The following is a 15,606-nucleotide window of genomic DNA, read 5'->3' on the forward strand; positions in this document are numbered from 1 at the left end:
AAAATTTTATTTCTATATAAAATTTTGTCAAAATTTTATTGCTATAGAAAATTTGTTGAAAATTTTATTTTGATAGAAAATTTTTGGGAAAATTTTATTTCTATAGAAAAATTTTGGCAGTAGTTTATTTCTATAGAAAATTTTGGCAAAATTTTATTTCTATAGAAAATTTTTGACAAAATTTTATTTCTATCGAAAATTTTGTCAACATTTTATGTCTATAGAAAATGTTGTCAAAATTTTTATTTCTATAGAGAATTTGGTCACAATGTTATTTCTATAGAACATTTTTGGGAAAATTTTATTTCTATAGAAAATTTTGTCAAAATTTTATTTTTTTTAGAAAATTTTGGCAAAATTTTTGCTTCTAGAGAAAATTTTTGGCAAAATTTTATTTCTATAGAAAATTTTGTCAAAATTGTATTTTTTAGATAATTTTGTCAAAATTTTTGCTTCTATAGAAAATTTTGTCAAAATTTTATTTTTATAGAAAAATTTTGGCAAAATTTTATTTCTGTAGAAAATGTTTTGACAGTTTTATTTCTATCTCAAATTTTGTCAATATTTTATTTCTATAGAACATTTTTTGCAAAACTTTATTTCTCCAGAAAATTTTGTCAAAATTTTATTTCTATAAAAACTGTTGTCAATATTTTATTTCTATAGAAAATTTTTGGCAAAATTTTATTTCTATAGAATATTTTTTTCGCAAAATTTTATTTCTGTAGAAAATGTTTTCAAAGTTTTATTTCTATCTCAAATTTTGTCAAAATTGTATTTCTATAGAAAATTTTTGGGAAAATTCTATATTTATAGAAAATTTTTGGCAAAATTTTATTTTTATAAAAAATTTTGTCACAATTTTATTGCTATAAAAATTGTTGTCAATATTTTATTTCTATAGAAAATTTTTGGCAAAATTTTATTTATTTTCTATAAAAACTGTTGTCAATATTTTATTTCTATAGAGAATTTATGTCTAATTTTTATTTCTATATAAAATTTTGTTAAATTTGTATTTTGATAGAGAATTTTGTCAACATTTTATTTTGATAGAGAATTTTGTCAAAATGTTATTTCTATAGAAAATTTTGTCCAAATTTTATTTCTATAGAAAAATTTTGGAAATATTTTATTTCTACAGAAAATTTGGTCAAAATTTTATTTATGTAGAAAATTTTGTCAACATTTTATTTCTATAGAAAATTTGGTCAAAATTTTATTTATGTCGAACATTTTCTGAAAATTTTATTTTTATAGAAAATTTTTGCAAAATATTTGCTTCTACAGAATTTTGTCAAAATTTTATTTTTATATTGTATTTCTATAAAAAATTTTTGGGAAAATTCTATATTTATAGAAAATTTTTGCAAAATTTTATTTTTATAAAAAATTTTGTCACAATTTTATTGCTATAAAAATTGTTGTCAATATTTTATTTCTATAGAAAATTTTTGGCAAAATTTTATTTTTTTTTTTATTTTCTATAAAAACTGTTGTCAATATTTTATTTCTATAGAAAATTTATGTCTAATTTTTATTTCTATATAAAATTTTGTTAAATTTGTATTTTGATAGAGAATTTTGTCAACATTTTATTTTGATAGAGAATTTTGTCAAAATTGTATTTCTATAGAAAATTTTGTCCAAATTTTATTTCTATAGAAAATTTGGTCAAAATTTTATTTATGTAGAAAATTTTGTCAATATTTTATTTCTATAGAAAATTTGGTCAAAATTTTATTTATGTAGAAAATTTTCTGAAAATTTTATTTTTATAGAAAATTTTTGCAAAATATTTGCTTCTACAGAAAATTTTGTCAAAATTTTATTTTTATAGAACATTTTTTTAGCAAAGTTTTATTGCTGTAGAAAATGTTTTCAAAGTTTTATTTCTATCTTAAATTTTGTCAAAATTGTATTTCTATAGAAAATTTTTTGGCAAAATTTTATATTTATAGAACATTTTTGGCAAAATTTTATTTCTATGGATAATTTTGTCAAAATTTTATTTCTATAAAAACTGTTGTCAATATTTTATTTCTATAGAAAATATATGTCTAAATTTTATTTCTATAGAAAATTTTGTTAAAATTTTATTTCGATAGAGAATTTTGTCAAAATTTTATTTCTATGGAAAATTTTGTCAAAATTTTATTTCTATAGGAAATTGCTGTTTCCTATTAATGTTAAAATTTTGAAAAGATTTTCTTCGGAAATAAAATTTTGAGAAAATTTTCTATAGAAATAAAATTTTGACAAAATTTTCTACAGAAATAAAACCTTGCGAAAATTTTCTATAGAATTAACATTTTGAAAAAAAATTCTATAGAAATAATATTTTGAAAAAAAAATGTCTATAGAAATTAAATTTTTAAATTAAATGTTCTATAGAAATAAAATTTTGACAAAATTTTCTACAGAAATAAAATCTTGAGAAAATTTTCTATAGAAATAACATTTTGAAAAAAAATCTATAAAAATAATATTTTGAAGAAATTTTCTATATAAATAAAATTTTGATTAAATTTTCTATAGAAATAAAATTTTGAAATAATATTTTGAAGAAATTTTCTATAGAAAAAAAAATTTTGAAAAAATTTTCTATAGAAATAAAATTTTGATAGAATTGTCTATAGAAATAAAATTTTGATAACATTTACTAGAGAAATAAAATTATGTCAAAATTTTCTTTATAAATAAAATTTTGACAAAATTTTCTAGAAAAAAATGGCAAAATTTTGATCAAAAACTTCAAAATAATTTTTTTTTAAATTTGGTAGATTCTTGGTAAAGTTTTCTTCAAATACTGGTAGATTATTTTTAGCACGAGTGACAACCGAGAATCATGGATGATCGGTGAAAGTAAGTCAATGTCGTTACAACAACTTTCTTTTGACAACATTGTGGACAAGATAACCATGAATGATATGACTCCAAAACTTAATGGTGGCGACTTTTTCCTACTTGTTTGAAAATTATCGTAGCTTAAATAAGACTTCAAATAGTTTGAATTGCACTTTATATAATTTGAATTGCACTTCATATAGTTTGAATTGCACTTCAAATAGTTTGAATTGCACTTCAAAACTTAATGGTGGCGACTTTTTCCTACGTGTTTGAAAATTATCGTAGCTTAAATAAGACTTCAAATAGTTTGAATTGCACTTCATATAATTTGAATTGCACTTCATATAGTTTGAATTGCACTTCAAATAGTTTGAATTTCACTTCAAATAGTTTGAATTTGAATTTAAACAAATCTCCAAAATCTTAAACAAATCTTAGTAAAATTCAAAAAAATCGAATTTAATTCAATAACACACATCCTTAATGTTGCCATACCACTGTCACTGTCATAAACCACAAACTCATTAACTCAATTAACCTCATTTCACAAATATTCCATCCATACGGATACAACCATCAACCTGGATTATTCGTATGGCTATAGACAAAAAAAAAAAAATTCAATACTCAAAAATGCTGCCCTTAACCACAAGACTGATTACTTACCAAACCAAAGTATCAACTCACACTGCTAAAATACCGATTCTGAGTGTTGTGAGGAAAGAAATAAAAAATCATAACATCAAAACCACAGAAAATGAATTATCTGGCAATTCAATAGAAGCGAAATCACGAGAATATACAAGGGAAAATGCAATATAAAGTAAAATAAAATTGCAAGGATGGTATGGAAAGTTTTGGTGAAAGAGACTTTTGGATGATAGGTTTTCATAATACTGATAAAAAAAAAAAACATTTAAGCAAATGAGTTATATTTAACATCTGGGACCCGGAAACCCCAATAGTTATTGTTGAAAAGTCTCTCTATAATCAAAGGTTGATTGGTAGGAACCGTCTATGGTTCGGCAGGGCTATGATGCCTTACTTTTCGAAAATGATATTGAATCAGCAGTGGCGACAAATAAATTGTGCTATTGGAAGTTGAGTCATGATTTTATTTTTTGGTTGGATTTCGATCTGGACAACGACAAAAAACAATTTTGAGATTTAAAATTGCTAAATTTTTAGCTATTAACAATTTCAAAACTTTTCCAGCAACTCGACATCAAATATAGTTAGATCGCGTTATAAAATAGATAAATTGGCATCACTGGTACTACTGCTTTCAACTCGCTCTCTATTCATTCCAAAGATTCTCAAACTATTTTCCTTATGCTAGTATAACACAAGACACATAAAAACAATCACATAATAACCACTTAAACTAAGCTTACAAATACAAAAATGTAATTTTTTTTTGCAAATTTTTAAGTCTTCAATAATAAAAAATGTCTATATTTGTAGCAATTTCAGAAAAATTTTAAATACTCAAAAAAGTGAAAATTTAATTTTGATTCTGAAATTGAAAATGCCTAACTGCAAACTCCAAAAAATGACTAGCAAGTCGACACCAAATATAGCGCTATAAAATAACTCATTATATTTTCCAAAGAATTTTCCCACTACGGCTTTCAAACTATTTTCATTGTAGCAGTATAACAACGGTTACCACTTGAGTCATAAAAAATCTAAATTTTACCATGATCGATTAAACAAAAAATGTTGTCAAAATTTTATTTTTATGGAAAATTTTAACAGAATTTTATTTCTATAGAAAATTATGCCAAATTTTTATTTCTAATCAAAATTTTGTCACAATTTTATTGCTATGGAAAATTTTGTCAAAATTTTATTTATATAGAACATTTTGTTACATTTTTATTTCTATTGAATATTTTATCAAAATTTTATTTCTTTAAAAAAATGGTAAACATTTTATTCCTAGAGAAAATTTGGTAAAAAAATTATTTCTATAGATGTTTTTAAATCTTATTGCAATAGATTTTTTTTAATTTTATTTCAATAGAAAAATTTGTCAAAATTTCATTTCTATAGAAAATTTTGTCAAAATTTTATTTCTATGGAAAATTTGGCCAAAAGTTTATTTCTTTAGAAAAATTTGTCAAAATTATGTTTTATATATTTTTTTTCTAATTTTTTTTCTATTGACAATTTCTTCAACATTTTATTTCTTCAGAAAATTTTGTCAAAATTTAATTTCTATAGGAAATTTTGTCAAATTTTTTTTTCTATAGGAAATATTGCCAAATTGTTATTTCTATAAAAAATTTGGTAAGCATTTTATTCCTAGAGAAAATTTGGTAAAAATTTTATTTCTAGACAAAATTTGGTAAATTTTTTTTCTATAGATTTTTTTAAATCTTATTTCAATAGCTATTTTTTTAAATTTATTTCAATAGAAAAATTTGTGAAAATTTCTTTTCTATAGAAAATTTTGTCAAAATTTTATTTCTTTGAAAAATTTTGTCAAAATTTTATTTCTATAGAAAATTTTGCCAAAATTTCATTTCTATAGAAACATTTGTCAAAATTTTATTTCTATGGAAAATTTGGCCAAAATTCTATTTCTGTACGAAATATTGGCAAAATTATATTTCTATGGAAAATTTTGTCAAAATTTTAATTCTATAGAAAATTTTTTCAAAATTTAATTTCTATAAATTTAAATTTTAATTCTATTACTATAGATTTTTTTCAAATTTAAAATTTTATTTTAATAGAAAATTTTGTCAAAATTTTATTTCTATAGAAAATTATGCCAAATTTTTATTTCTATGCAAAATTTTGTCACAATTTTATTTCTACGGAAAATTTTCTGAAAATTTTATTTCTGAAGAAAATTGTCAAAATTTTACTTCTGTAGAAAAAATTGTTAAAATTTTATTTCTGTAGAAAACTTTGACAGAATTTTATATCTATAGAAAATTTTGTCAAAATTCTATATCTATAGAAAATTTTGACAGAATTTTATTATTATAGAAAATTTGGTAAAAATTTTATTTTTAGAGAAAATTTGGTAAAAATTTTATTTCTATAGAAAATGTGGTAAACATTTAATTTCCATAGATTTTTTAAATCTTTTTTCTATTATTTCTACAGAAAATTATGTCAAAATATTATTTCTATAGAAAATTGGATAAATTTTTTTTCTGGAGAAAATTTTGACAGAATTTTATTTCTGTATAAATTTTGTCAACATTTTATTTCTATAGAAAATTTTGAAAAATTTTTATTGGTATAGAAAATTTTGTCAAAATTTTATTTTCGTCAAAATTTTATTTCCATATATACCATACGGAAATTGGTATCGGTGCTTCAGTTTCGTCACAATTTTTAAATAGTCATAATTTAATATTTATCAGTCATAGTCATAATTTAATTATACGCTGCGCCACACTGTGGAACAGGGTATTATAAGTTAGTGCACATGTTTGTAACACCCAGAAGGAGACGAGATAGACACATGGTGTCTTTGGCAATAATGTTCAGGGTGGGTCCCTGAGTCGATATAACCATATCCGTCTGTCCGTCCGTCCGTCTGTCTGTGATCACATTTTTGTGATCAAAGTCTAGGTCGCAATTTAAGTCCAATCGCCTTCAAATTTGGCACATGTTCCTAATTTGGGTCAGAATAGAACCCTATTGATTTTGGAAGAAATCGGTTTAGATTTAGATATAGCTCCCATATATATCTTTCGCCCGATATGCACTAATATGGACCCAGCAGCCAGAGTTTTATACCGATTTGCTTGAAATTTTGTACAAACATAACACTTAGTCGTATAGTCAAGTGTGCAAAATTTGATTGAAATCGGTTCAGATTTAGATATAGCTCCCATATATATCCTTCGCCCGATATGCACTTATATGGACCCAGAAGCCAGAGTTTTATGCCGATTAGCTTGAAATTTTGCACAAGGAGTACAATTGGTAGTATAGTCATGTGTGCCAAATTTGATTGAAATCGGTTCAGATTTAGATATAGATATATATATGGAATATATATTTTTCGCCCGATATGGACTTATATGGCCCCAGAAGCCAGAGTTTTGGCCCAATTTGGTTGAAATTTTGCACTAGGAGTACAATTAGTAATATAGTCATGTGTGCCAAATTTGATTGTAATCGGTTCAGATTTAGATATAGCTCCCATATATATCTTTCGCCCGATATACACTAATATGGACCCAGCAGCCAGAGTTTTATACCGATTTGCTTGAAATTTTGTACAAACATAAATGTTTCCCATATTTCTTACTAACATTGTGTTCCACCCTAGTGCATAAGCCAACTTAAATTGTGAGTCTATAGATTTTGTTGAAGTCTATCAAATTCTGTCCAGATGGAGTGATATTTAAATGTATGTATTTGGGACAAACCTTTATATATAGCCCCCAACACATTTGACGGATGTGATATGGTATCTAAAATTTAGATCTACAAAGTGGTGCAGGGTATAATATAGTCGGCCCCGCCCGACTTTAAACTTTCCTTATTTGTTTTTTACTAAAATTGTGTTCCACCCTAGTACATTAGCCAACTTAAATTTTGAGTCTATAGATTTTGTAAAAGTCTATCAAATTGTGTCCAAATCGAGTGATATTTAAATGTATGTATTTGGGACAAACGGATGTTATATGGTATCGAAAATTTAGATCTACAAAGTGGTGCAGGGTATAATATAGTCGGCCCGCCCGACTTTAGCCTTTCCTTACTTGTTTTCTTTTTAAATTTTATTTCAATAGAAAATTTTGTCAAAATTTTATTTCTGTGGAGAATTTCTATAGAAAATTTTGGCAATTTTTTATTTCTATAGGAGGTATTGTCAAAATTGTCTTTCTATAGAAAATTTTGTCAAAATTGTATTTCTAAAGATTTTTTTTTTAATTTTATTTCAATAGAAAATTTTGTCAACATTTTATTTCTATAGAAAATTTTGTCAAATTTTATTTCTGTGGAGAATTTCTATAGAAAATTTGGCAAATTTTTATTTCTATAGGAAATATTGGCAAAATTGTCTTTCTATAGAAAATTTTGCCAAAATTTTATTCTATAGAAACTTTTATTAAAAATTTTATTTCGATAGAAAGTTTTGTCAAAATTATATTTCATGTTAGCCTGATACCGAAACAGGCAATTGACGTCCAAATGCATTATATCTAATTTACAATTATTTTTCGAGCTTTATGGACAGATATAGATTAAGGAACATGGTTAATAGAGCCATTGAAAAGAAAACGTCAAAATTGTATTTCTATGGGGAAATTTTATCAAAATTTCAATTCTATAGAGAATTTTATCAAAATTTTATTTTTATGGAAAATTTTATCAAGATTGTATTTCTATAGAAAATTTTGTCAAACTTTTATTTTATCAAGAATTCTACCAATCTACTAAATAGTAAAAAAAAGTCCACCATTTGTGCTCGAATTCTGCTAACTGTGGCAACCGCGAGCAAAACGCGAGGCATTGCACGCAAATCCAATCACGAAATAATCACTTAAACTAATACAATAACTACCATAATGCCTCATTTTATGCAAATTTTAAATGTCTAATTCCCTAACTTAATAATAAGTCAATAATTCCCAGATTTGTGGCAATTTTAGAAAAAATGTCGAGTAACTCAAAATTAAATATAGGCAAATGTACCTATGAAATAACTGTTACCATTGCTCTTAACTCTCTCGCTCTCTCTTTTCCTATGAGTGACTTTCCCAATGGCTTTCAAACAAATTTCTTTGTGCTGGCATAACATAAGCCACCACACACAAGAACCCTCTAAACTAAGGTAACACTATATAATAATGCCTCATTTTAATCCAATATTATAAATTAAAGTTTTCTTAAGTTAAATTTTAATTAATTTTCTCTCTCCTTTTGATTAAAACTCCAATTAACATACCACTCGTTTAAATAAACTAAAGTAAAGAAATATATTGAATAATGGATGCTTGGCATCCAATGGCAACAATGTTTGGAAAACATCAATTAGTAGCGGGCAAATGTAATGAAGCAGAAAAGAGAAAGAAAGATAATATCGACCAGCCATTAAAGAGCAAAGGATAAAAAGAAATTTTAGATTTTTTTTTTGTATTCCCTAGGAATTTCACAATTATGTTAGAGTGAAGTACTTAGCTGTGGCCCAATTAAAACATTAATTATTGATAACCTATTTTTCTCGATTCTGTTTTTTTTATGCCATCTTTTAATTTCTATCCAATTTTCTCTTACTTACCCCCCTCACCACTCACTACAATTTGTTTTCTTTTCAGCTTACCCAACGTTTAGCCAAATTGGCTGGTCTTAATAAACAGCCAACGGATTTAAGTGGCCTAGGTCTAAGTGGCACATCAAACGGCAGTCATGCTGGCAGCCGCATGAACTCAATACGTGGTTCGAAAATGAAAATCGATTTGAAAGTACTTGATAAACTTGTTACCAATCTCTTGGAACAACAAACCCCGGACCAAGACCATAGCAATAGTTCTGGAGGTGTGGGTTCCTCAACCATATATGCTTCAACACCGGCAAAAAATCGCAAAGCTTCAATGAAATTAAATCGTTGGCGTCCCACATCACGTTCGGCACATAGTTTTAACATAACCGAGAATTCAAGTAATTTTAATACAGAACATGCTTCGAATACCACAAGCTCGGCAGGAGGTGGTGCTGGTGGCGGCAGTGGTGGTAATAGTGGCAGTGGCGATATGCAATACATGCCTACCATTATGGAAAGTTCTACAACTTCACCTATGGCCAAAAATAATAATGAAAGGGGAGCATCAAGGACCAGTCAACGTTCGTCATGGTCAAGTTCTTTGGATCGAACTCCCGGTGCAGTACGTAATGTTTTGCGTAATATTTCCGCAGCCACTGTCCAAAGTGGTGGTTCGAGCGATGCCGGCAATGAGGAGAATCTTAATTTAACTAAAAATTTTGTTGCATGATATGAAGATAATAGTGTTGCGTAGATTTAATTTATTCTTAAATATTCAGTGATAGTAAATTAGAAAAAAAAACTCAAATAAAATAGAAATGTCAATCAAAATGATAAAAATCAATTTAATTATGGGCATGTGAGGGAAGGGGATGGAGAGAAGGGGATCCTATAAAATACTCCAAGACGTTTATTGGCTTTACTGTAAAGGCTTGGAGTTCACCAATGTGGTATCACAATGGACTCAATAGTCTAAGTGAGCCTGATACATCGGGCTGCCACCTAACCTAACCTAACCTAACCTAACCTAACCTAAAGGCTTGGAGTATTGGAAATACTGATATTTTTCTCTATTTTAATTATTTGAAATTGGTTCTTGATTTCCCCCATAACAGCAATTTTCAGCAGTATATTTCAATTTATATAAAAAATTATAATAAATACCAAAAAAATAAAACAACATTGTAATCTGCAAAAACCCATAAAAGTCATAATAAACCATTTCCAACAAAAAAACAAAAAACGCAATAAAAATTAAACCATAGGAATTCTAATAATAACGATTATGTTTAAGGAAACATTTGGCCTACTGGTTTTAATGAGGAATTTTTCAAGCTTTCCACACCAAACCAAAGAAATTAAGAAAGCTCGACTATATATTTTTTTCTGACCAAACAGAAGATGGACCAAAAGCCATGCAATAATAATTATGCGAACGGAAAACGGAAACCGCTCAGCAGGAAACAAACAAAAATAGTAAAATATCTACCAATACAAAAAACTGAAACCAAAATGTAAACGAGAATAAACCACAACCAAGGAAATTATCATGTTTAAGGTAGTCATGCTCAACTTAAGTATTGAAGGTCTATGCTGCATTGTGACCAGAATATAAGAGAACTGAAACACAGTAATTCAAAATCGAAAATTATACACAGAAAATCTTATATGCATGGGCAGGCTGAGATAGGCGGATAGAATTTTAAAAGCAATGTGCTGATGTTTATATATGTTAAACATAAAGACAAGCATCTCTTCACTCTCCCTATCATCTCAATTATTTTGTATCGTAATAATGCACTCTCGTGCTCACCAGCAATCCTCTCCCAATGACTCTCAAACTTAATTCCCTATGCAAACCTAACCAAAAACATCGCATGCGTCCATCGTACGAGCACCTCTATTCATTGGGAGCGCAAACAAACCAACATTTGCGGAAAGCTTGTTAACAGCTACTCTCAACTTCAGAGTCTAAATTTTAGACTAGTCACTAGAGCCAAAAATAATCTAAGAAATTTTGTCAAAATTTTATTTCTTTAGAAAATTTTGTCCAAATTTTATTTCTATAGAAAATTGTCAAAATGTATTTTTTTTATAGAAAAATGTTTTAAAATTGTATTTAAAAAAACAACTTTGCCCAAATTTTATTTCTATAGAAAATTTTGTTCAAATTTTATTTCTATAGAAAGTTTTGTCAAAATTTTATTTCTATAGAAAATTTTCTCAAATTTTTTTTCTATAGAAAATTTTTTCAAAATTTTTTTTCTATGGAAAATTTGGGCAAAATTTATAGAAAGTTTTGTCAAAATTTTATTTCTGTAGACAATTTCGTTAAAATTTTATTTCTAAAGAAAATTTTGTCAAAATTTTTATTTCTAAAGAAAAATTTGTCAAAATGTTATTTCTATAGAAATTTTGTCAAAATTTTATTTCTATAGAAAATTTTGTCAAAATTTTATTTCTATAGAAAATTTTGCCAAAATTAAATTTCTATAGAAAATTTTGACAAATTTTATATTTAAAGAAAATTTTGTCAAAATTTTATTTCTATAGAAAATTTAGTCAAAATTTTATTTCAATCGAAAATTTAGTCAAATTTTTATTTCTATAGAAAATTTTTGTCACAATTTTATTTCCATAGAAAATGTCGTCAAATTTTTATTTCATACAAAATTTAGTCACATTTTATTTATAAAATTTTGTTTAGAAAATTTTGTAATCATTTTATTTCTATAAAAAAATTTGTCAAAATTTTATTTCTATAGAAAATGTTGTCAAAATTTTATTTCTATAGAAAATTTAGTCAAAACTTTATTTTTATAGAAAATTTTGTCACAATTTTATTCCAACAGAAAATTTTGTCAAAGATTTATTTTTACAGAAAATTTTGTCAAAAAAAAAAAATTATTTCCATAGAAAGTTTTGCTAAAATTTTATTTCTGTAGAAAATTTTGTCACAATATTATTTCTATAGAAAGTTTTGTGACAATTTTATTCTACTGAAGTTTTGTCAAAAATTTTTTTATAGAAAATTTTATTTCTATACAAAATTTTGTCAAAATTTAATTTCTATAGCAAAATTTTAACAAATTTTATATTTATAGAAAATTTTGTCAAAATTTTATTTCTATAGTTTTATTTTTAGTTTTAGAGAAAAATGTGTCAAAATTTTATTTTTACAAAAAACCAAATTTTATTTTTATAGAAAATCCAAATATCATTTCTATAGAAAATTTTGTGAAAATTTTATTTCTGTAGAAAATTTTGTTAAAATTTTATTTCTAAAGAAAATTTTGCCAACATTTTTATTTCTAAAGAAAATTTGACCAAATGTTATTTTTATAAAAAATTTTGTCAAAATTTAGTCACATTTTATTTATAAAATTTTGTTTAGAAAATTTTGTCAACATTTTATTTCTATAGAAAATTTTGTCAAAATTTTATTTCTATAGAAAATTTTGCAACAATTTTATTCCTACAGAAAATTTTGTCAAACTTTTATTTTTACAGAAAATTTTGTCAAAATTTAATTTCTATAGAAAATTTTGTCAAAATTTAATTTCTAAAGAAAATTTTGTCAAAATTTAATTTCTAAAGAAAATTTTGTCAAAATTTTATTTCCATAGAAAGTTTTGTCAAAATTGTATTTCTATAGAAAATTTTGTTAAAATTTTATTTCTAAAGAAAATTTTGTCACTTTTTATTTCTAAAGAAAATTTTGTCAAAATTTTATTTTTATAGAAAATTTTATTTCTATACAAAATTTTGTCAAAATTTAATTTCTATAGAAAATTTTAACAAATTTTTGTCAAGCTTTCATATCTATAGAAAATTTTTTAAAAGTTTTATTTCTGTAGAAAATCTTGTCAAAATTTTATTTCTGTAGAAATTTTTGTTAAAATTTTATTTCTATACAAAATTTTGCCAAAATTTTTATTTTTAAAGAAAATTGTGACCAAATGTTATTTTTATAGAAAATTTAGTCAAAATTTTATTTCTATAGAAAATTTTGTTCAAAGTTTTATTTCTATAGAAAATTTAGTCAAAATTTTATTTCTATAGGAAATTTTGTTAAAATATTATTTTTATAGAAAAATGTGTCAAAATTTTATTTTTACAAAAAACTTTGTCCAAATTTATTCCTATAGAAAATGTTATCCCAATTTTATTTCTATAGAAAATGTTCTCAAAATGTTGTTTCTATAGAAAATGTCGTCAAAATTTTATTTCTATATAAAATTTTGTCAAAATTTTATTTCTTTCGAAAATTTTGTTAAAATTTTATTTCTAAAGAAAGTTTTGTCAAAAATTTTAATTCGAAAGAAAATTTGGCTAAATTTTTATTTCTAAAGAAAATTTTGTCCAAATTTTATTTATTTGGAAAATTTTGTCAAAATTTTATTTCCAAAAATACTTTTCAACATTTTATTTCTGTAGAAAATTTTGTTAAAATTTTATTTCTAAAGAAAATTTTGCCAACATTTTTATTTCTAAAGAAAATTTGACCAAATGTTATTTTTATAAAAAATTTAGTCAAAATTTAGTCACATTTTATATTATAAAATTTTATTTTATAAAATTTTGTTTAGAAAATGTTGTCAACATTTTATTTCTATAGAAAGTTTAGTCAAAATTTTATTTCTATAGGAAATTTTGTCACAATTTAATTCCTACAGAAAATTTTGTCAAAGTTTTATTTTTACAAAAAACTTTGTCCAAATTTTATTTCTATAGAAAATTTTATCCAAATTTTATTTCTATAGAAAATTTTGTCAAAATTTCATTTCTATAGAAGATTTTGTCAAAATTTTATTTCTATAGAAAATGTTGTCAAAATGTTTATTTCTAAAGAATATTTTGTCCAAATGTTATTTCTATGGAAAATTTTGTCAAAATTTTATTTCTATAGAAAATGACTTCAAAATTTTATTTCTACAGAAAATTTTTTCAAAATTTTTTATCTATAGAAAATTTTGTAAAAATTTTATTTTTATAGAAAATTTGGTAAAAATTTTATTTTTATGGGACATTTGGTCAAGATTTTATTTCTATAGAAAATTTTGTCAATTTCTATAGAAAAATTTGTCAAAATTTCACTTTTACAGAAAATTTTTTTTACAAACATAATTTAATTTTCTTTAAAATTCAGTTTAAAAGTGCTCTTGACAATAATCTTTCAATGGATTTTTTTTTTGAAATTTTGTGAAAAGTACTTTTTCGCCACAAAAAAAAAACTTTTTTTTTTGGTACTTTCTTAGATATTGTATTTTCCCTGCTCCTCCTACTACAAAGTTTCTCCTAAAAGCTCACAATTGTTTTTTCTACATACCAGCATAGCGAAAACCAAAGACAACACACACATAAAGACACTCAAACAATCAACCGAAGAACAGCTGCTCAACCTAATTACCCATCATCAATATTTTTTTAATGCCATATTCCCCAACAAAACATTAATTAATTTGATATCATATTGCGATCGATTGTAGAACTTATTATAAGGTATATATCTTTTTTGTATTAGGAAATTAAAAAAATAAATAAATAATTGAAATTAAAATGATTTGATATGTATAAAACAAAAATGTTAATGAAATTATTTTCTATATATCCAAAATATACCCTTATTATAATAGACATACGTATATCCATACATTTCAACTCTCTTGCAGCAGGCCGATATAAATATATAATTAAAAACAGTATAGTTTATTATTTCAAAATTTGTTGAAACAAAAAAGGATAATATTAAAATTAAGGCTCTATTACTATTAAGGCTCTAGAAAAAAATACAACTAGCCGATCATTTTAATACGAAAACACCCCATGGCCAACATACCACATCGGCTACAATCGTTTATCAATACAAAATACAATCGTACTGCTCTCCTTGCTTTAGATCATAGGCCTTATAATACATAGATGATCCACTATTCTCTTTAAAAAAATGTGTCAGTTCCAAAAATTAATTTTCTGACATTTCGTTTTGATTTTTTCGTAAAGAGTCAGTCCCAAACATTAATTTTCGTGCATTTGCTTTTGTGTTGTTCGTAAAGAGCAATACTGCTCAAAATTAAATTTCGTATTTTCGCGGTTTTGGTCACAATTTTTTGTTCAAATATGAACTTTTAATATATTAATTTATTTATAAATCCTCTGGTGCATCATAAACGGTCTAATTTTGTGTAAAATTGGCAAACTACAAGAATGAAAACGAAAGAGATTGTAAGCGTGCTCTTATTTTTCTCGTTTATTCTTAATCTTCGGAACTGTCAAACATAGTTTGACACCCATGGCTCATCTATGTATTATAAGGTCTATGTTTTAGATCACTCTTTTACTACCAAGGCTCTCCCAACAGCTCTCAATTTTTTTTCTACATACCAGCATAACAAAAGCCAAACACAATAACACGCACACACACATATAATCAACAAAACAAGAGCTTATCAAACTAACCCAACAACTTCAATATACATCTTTAAAAACAAAATGCATTTTTTCTCCACTAAAAT

General features: G+C 24.6%; 2 protein-coding genes across 3 annotated transcripts in view; one reads left to right on the top strand and one right to left on the bottom strand.

Annotated features, from left to right (window-relative positions):
• LOC142223482 (uncharacterized) overlaps positions 1-9,931 on the top strand; it is a 146,205-nt gene extending 136,274 nt beyond the window's left edge. For both annotated transcript variants that reach the window (XM_075293367.1, XM_075293368.1), the window contains exon 13: positions 9,147-9,931. In XM_075293367.1, the coding sequence (XP_075149482.1) occupies positions 9,147-9,821 (675 nt within the window). In that variant the 3' untranslated portion in view covers positions 9,822-9,931. The remainder of the gene's footprint in view (positions 1-9,146) is intronic.
• LOC142223481 (uncharacterized) overlaps positions 1-15,606 on the bottom strand; it is a 525,017-nt gene that overhangs the window by 423,291 nt on the left and 86,120 nt on the right. The window lies entirely within an intron of this gene.

This window comes from Haematobia irritans, chromosome 2, assembly GCF_050003625.1.
Source record: "Haematobia irritans isolate KBUSLIRL chromosome 2, ASM5000362v1, whole genome shotgun sequence".
Taxonomy (NCBI): Eukaryota; Metazoa; Arthropoda; class Insecta; order Diptera; family Muscidae; genus Haematobia; species Haematobia irritans.